At 45.7% G+C, this 6360-nt stretch overlaps 1 protein-coding gene across 1 annotated transcript; it reads right to left on the reverse strand.

The window, feature by feature from the left end:
* Positions 1-764: 764 nt before the first annotated feature.
* LOC118357947 (rapamycin-insensitive companion of mTOR-like) lies at positions 765-5741 on the reverse strand. The gene is made up of 3 exons (XM_035735252.2): positions 4572-5741; positions 1716-1851; positions 765-1008 (listed from the first exon to the last, which is right to left on the reverse strand). Exons 1-3 carry the CDS (start codon positions 4784-4786, stop codon positions 928-930), a joined length of 432 nt encoding a protein of 143 aa, XP_035591145.1. The 5' UTR covers positions 4787-5741; the 3' UTR covers positions 765-927.
* Between the last annotated feature and the right edge of the window lie 619 nt (positions 5742-6360).

The following is a 6360-nucleotide window of genomic DNA, read 5'->3' on the forward strand; positions in this document are numbered from 1 at the left end:
AGGATGGGACCAGCACTGACTGGGATGGACTAAACATCCCCTTTTCATTTCATATCAGCATGCACCAGAGCAAAGGTACACTGAAAACACAGACAGACTTCGTCATGATTCATCCAATGTGTGTTTAGGTCAATGGGATGTGAGTAGTCTGGTAGTCTGTTGCTCAGGATTGTGTGTCACCGGGTTGAGCGTCGTCAGTGAGCGTCGTCAGGTTGAGCTTCTGAAAATACTATTTTGGGAAAACTGCTCCCCCTGTTGGAGATGAGCAGGAACAGGACTAGGTGTGTCAGGTTTCATTTGTTCTCAGACAGTTCATTTCCTCTTTGTCAAGCGATGGGAGGGAGACAACCCTTTTCCTCTTTCTCGTTCTTTAACTTCCATGACCCTCCACTCCTCTCATCCGTGCTCCCTCCATCCTAAACTTCAGCAACATACTCTGAGTATCTCATCCTGTTTTAGCCCCGTCCCCCATACTCTTCATCCCTTTTTTTAATTTAACCTTTATTTTACTAGGCACGTCAGTTAAGAACAAATTCCTATTTTCAATGACGGCCTAAGAACAGTGGGTTAACTGCCTTGTTCAGGGGCAGAAAGACAGATTTTTACCTTGTCAGCTTTCAAACATTTACATTTAAGTTTATACCAGCACTTGCATCTAAATCTTGTTGGGGGGGAGAAGGGGGTGAGAAGGATTACTTACCCTTACTTACCTATCCTAGGTATTCCCTTGAAGAGGTGGGGTTTCAGGTTGTCAGCTCGGGATTCAAACTAGCAACCTTCCGGTTAATAGTCCCAACGCTCTAACCACCAGGCTACCTGCTGCTCCCTCTATTCTCCCACCCCATTGCTCTCGTTATCTCTATGTGAAGGTTGGAGGGAGGGGGGGTCGTCTAAACAGGGAGAGGGGGAAGAGGATGGGGACAATGATCAGGATTCCGTGGGACGGTCTATATCCACTCCGACAGGCTTTGGTGGCATCGACAGGATCGCTTCTGCTTCCTTGTACATCTAAGGGGGCAGGATGTGACATCAGCATGAGGTCAGTCAGAGATCATATGAGATACATATTTCTGATGTAATCACAAGTGTGTCAGAGGGGAGACAGTTGCTCCTCGACCCTTACAACACACCGACAGCGTCATTGCATTTCAGTACACCAGAATTACATTCATTTCCAATGAAACGCTGCTTTTGCCTTGCAGCATTGCGTTGCAGAGGCAGTTGCAGTATGTTCTGTGTGGTGCATACATTGGATGTATACAACTTATGCATCAAACTGTATGCGTAGACGGCTTGACAAATGGTAGCAGAAAGTAAATGTTGAACTTCTGTTGCATACATATCCAGATGATGCTGCGTACTATTTTGCTCAATGACGCTGTAGGTGTGTTCAAAGCGTTAATCGACGTATACACTATGAAAGTCCCGCCTACTTCCTGGTTCAAGTCCTGAACTGTTTTAGAATGGCTTCAAGCTTATATCAAATTCATGAAAACATGGCCATTTGAGATATACGTAAAATTATATTTGTATTCGTGGAGTAATTTACTTTTACCTGATGCCTTTGATTGCATAAAGTTTTTTTCATAATTGAAAACCTTGGATAAAGATAAATGAATCCACACATACAAATATAGTTTACCATATCTTAAATCACCCAATTTTCATTAATTTGATGATATAAGTGTAGAGAGAGCGAGTATAGAGGACCTTACTGGTATGAAGTGTACATCCTGAAAGAGTTCTTGTATGAAGCGTCGAGATGGCAGGCGGAACATAGTGGGCCAGAAGTGAGACACCTCAGAGTACAAACAGATATCATCAAACGCATAGGGAAACTTCTCCTTTATCCTAGAGAGAAAGGGAGAGAAGGCAGAATGAGTAAAGACAGACACCATAAAACACAGTAAGGCCAGGTGTTGCCAGGGACATTACGATACAACCACGACACTTAGAGTAGGTGCCGATAACACAGTGCCTTCTGAAAGTATTCAGACCCCTTTAATTTTCCACATTTTTTTATGTTACAGCCTTAGTCTAAAATGGATTATTCCCCCCCCCCTCATCAATACACACACAATAATACCCCATAATCACAAAGCAAAAACAGTTTAGATTTTTTTGCAAAATAAATCAATAAAAAACGTAAATATTACATTCACATAAGTATTCAGACCCTTTAATCGGTGCCTTGTTGAAGAACCTTTGGCAGCGATTACAGCCTCGAGGCTTCTTGGATATGACGCTACAAGCTTGGCACACCTGTATTTGGGTAGTTTCTTCCATTCATCTCTGCAGATCCTCTCAAGCTCTGTCAGATTGGATGGGGAGTGTCGCTGCACAGCTATTTTCAGGTCTCTCCAGAGATTTTAGATCGGGTTCAAGTCTGGGTTATGGCTGGGCATTCAATCAATCAAATGTATTTATAAAGCCTTTTTACAGCAGCAGAGACTTGTCCCGAAGCCACTCCTGGGTTGTCTTGGCTGTTTGACTTGGGTCGTTATCCTGTTGGAAGGTGAACCTTTGCCCCAGTCTGAGGTTCTGAGCGCTCTGGATCAAGAAACTCTGTACTTTGCGCCGTTCATCTTTCCCTCGATCCTGACTAGTCTCCCAGTCCCTGCCGATGAAAAACATTCCCACAGCATGCTGCTGCCACCACCATGCTTCACCATAGCGGTAGTGCCAGGTTTCCTTCAGACGTGACGCCTGACATTCAGGCCAAAGAGTTCCATCTTGGTTTCATCAGACCATAGAATCTTGTTTCTCATGGTCTGAGTCTCCTTTAGGTGCCTTTTGGCAAACTCCAAGCGGGCTGTCATGTGCCTTTTACTGAAGAGTGGCTTCAGTCTGGCTACTCTACCATAAAGGCTTGATTGGTGGAGTACTACAGCGATGGTTGTCCTTCTGGAAGGTTCTCCCATCACCACAGAGGAACTCTGGAGCTCTGTCAGAGTGACCATTGGGTTCTTGGTCACCTCCCTGACCAAGGCCCTTCTCCCCGATTACTCAGTTTGGCCGGGCGGCCAGCTCTAGCAAGAGTCTTGTTGGTTCCAAACTTCTTCCATTTAAGAATGATGGAGGCCACTGTGTTCTTGGGGACCTTCAATGCTGCAGACATTCTGTACCTCGACACAATCCTGTCTCAGAGCTCGATGGACAATTCCTTCGATCTCATGGCTTGGTTTTTGCTCTGACATGCACTGTCAACCGTGGGACCTTGTATAGACAGGTGTGGGCCTTTCTAAATCATGTCCAATCAATAGAATTTACCACAGTTGGAGTCCAATCAAGTTGTAGAAACATCTCAAGGATGATCAATGGAAACAGGATGCACCTGAGCTCAATTTAGAATCTCATAGCAAAGGGTCTGAATACTTATGTAAACAAGGTATTTGTTTTTTCATTTTTAATAAATTTGCACAAAAAAAACATTTCTCACTGTCATTATGGGGAATTGTGTGTAGATTGATGAGGAAAAAATGTTAATATATTTTAAACGCTGTAACATAACAAAACGTGGAAAAAGTCAAGGGGTCTGCAACACTGGAGAGAAACTGCTCTACAAATGGGTTGGAGAGGTGCTCTATAAGCACAGGGGTTAAATGTATCTATGAGGGGGTCTACCCACCAAGGCATAGAGATGGACATCCTGCAGTGTGGCTGGACAGCTGACCCTCTTAGCAGACAGACTGCTCTGAACCAGCAGACACACACCGTTGCTGCTTAAGAGGACTAATAACCGGTGGCGATACAACACACACACACACCAGTGTTGCTACTAGAGACTACAGCTAACCCTTTCTCAGACAAGCTGACAGCACCATCACATCCAGGTATCTAAACGTGGGGTGGGTGGAGAGGTCCACCCACCGAGGGATGTAGACTCTGGATGGCCTGTGGTGTGCATCAGCGAGGCTGGAGCCTGGACAGCTCACTCTCTTAGCAGACAACCTGAGGTACTCCACCTCAGTCTGCTTCTCTCTGTCTACCGACCAAGACTGGGCTGTAAGGGAAGAACCCCTCAGGAGCCCAATCTGAGCTAGAACGAATGGAGAGTTCAATGTCTTCACAAACAAGCACACCCAAACGCACACACACCTGGCCACAATAAAGACACACAGATGAAAAGGAGAGTGGAGAATGATTAAACAGAGCAGGAGAACATTGATTTGACCAGACACAGAGACAGACAATCATGTACGATTGAGAAAAGCATCTGAGCTGACAGCTAGCAGCCAAGATGACAGCTAGCAGCCAAGATGACAGCTAGCAGCCATGATGACAGCTAGCAGCCAAGATGACAGCTAGCAGCCAAGATGACATTGAAAACCCAACAGGAGAAGTTGTGTATTACCTGTCTATGTTAATGTGTGTTTGTGCGCATCTATTGCATTACCCATACATGTATGTGTGTGTGCAGCACGAGTTACCCTATGTGCATTAGTGTGTGTGTGTGTGTGTGTGTGTGTGTGTGTGTGTGTGTGTGTGTGTGTGTGTGTGTGTGTGTGTGTGTGTGTGTGTGTGTGTGTGTGTGTGCGTGTGCGTGTGCGTGTGTGTGAGACCGAACTGACCTGCGCACCATCAGCCTCGAGTCCAGACTACCAGTCTTCATAGTGATAGCGTCAGTGAACAGTACGTCTTTAGCAGGCAACGCTAACACCTTGCTATGAGACAGAGACGGGTGGATCCTCTGCTGCTGCAGCTTCTTCAGAGTAGCATAGCCTAGTGCATCCCGCGGGCTGGTGTACATGAAACTGCAGTCCGCCAGGCTATTAATAGCCGCCATGGAGGGAGACTTGAGACTCTGGGCTCTACGGGGGAGGGTATGTGAGTAGCCAGCGGGGAACAGGGAGACTTGGAAAGGGGCAGGTGGTTAGTCTGGGCCTGGGTTGGGCTGAGGGAGTACAGCGTTTTCACGGTCTTGGCCGAGACCACTGTGTAAAGGCTGACGCAGTCCGAGGAGTCTGGTTCGGGCTCAGGGTTTCCAGTGGTCTCACAGGAGGGGCTGGAGCTCATGGAGTTGATGCCACTGTGGTGGTGTCCGTGTTGAAGCTCTGACTGCGGCTTTTAAAATGAGTCCCTCCCCCTTCAGAGGAAGAGGAACCACCATCTCCTGCCGCTAGACGTTCCCGGCTACTCTGATCCCTGGAGGGAGGCTCTCCAGGACCCCCCAGCTCAGTACCTCCTCCACCAGCCTGGTCTAGCCTCCTCTCTGCCAGCTGCTCCTCTGACCCCTCCACCGAGCCGCTGATCACCACAAAGGAGGTTTCCAGGCTGACTGTGGGACTCTTGGGTAAGCCTCTCCCATTGAATACAGATGTAAACACATCTCCCTGCGACGAGGAGTAGATAGAGGGCTCTGTGACCGTCCTGTTCCTTCTCAGCCCCCCCAGTTTGGGCTCGGTGGGGGTGCAACTTCTTGCTGGGGAGGGTCAGGGAGTTGAGGAAGCGGTTGCGTACGAAGCGGGTGGAGGCCAGGATGGTGAAGGGGCTGCGGTCCTTCCCGGGTTTGGAGTGCAGATAGGCATCGTTTGATTGGTCCAACATGTCACACTTGTAAGGTACATGTCTGAGGACACACACACAGCAATGATTTTTCTGCCTAAGAACACATATCCATAGTATATAAAAGTAGAATAAAAAAACTAGGAAAGCAAGAGCTGCCGAGGATGTACTTGAAGGAAAACTATCTTTTGGTATTTGTGTCATTAGTCCATTGCTCATGTGATGCTGTGTTTTGTATCATACGATGTATTTTAGGTCATATAACGCAGTGTTTTGTATCATACGATGTATTTTAGGTCATATAACGCAGTGTTTTGTATCATACGATGTATTTTAGGTCATATAACGCAGTATTTTGTATCATACGATGTATTTTAGGTCATATAACGCAGTGTTTTGTATCATACGATGTATTTTAGGTCATATAACGCAGTGTTTTGTATCATACGATGTATTTTAGGTCATATAACGCAGTATTTTGTATCATACGATGTATTTTAGGTCATATAACGCAGTGTTTTGTATCATATGATGTATTTTAGGTCATATAACGCAGTGTTTTGTATCATACGATGTATTTTAGGTCATATAACGCAGTGTTTTGTATCATACGATGTATTTTAGGTCATAAAACACAGTGTTTTGTATCATACGATGTATTTTAGGTCATAAAACACAGTGTTTTGTATCATACAATGTATTTTAGGTCATATAACGCAGTGTTTTGTATCAGCAGCAGTAGTGGCAGTAATAGTAGGAGTAGTGGTAATAGTAGTAGTAGCAGCAGCAGCAGTAGTGGCAGTAATAGTAGGAGTAGTAGTGGTAATAGTAGGAGTAGTGGTAATAGTAGTAGTA

The sequence above is a fragment of the Oncorhynchus keta genome, chromosome 25, assembly GCF_023373465.1.
Source record: "Oncorhynchus keta strain PuntledgeMale-10-30-2019 chromosome 25, Oket_V2, whole genome shotgun sequence".
NCBI lineage: Eukaryota > Metazoa > Chordata > Actinopteri > Salmoniformes > Salmonidae > Oncorhynchus > Oncorhynchus keta.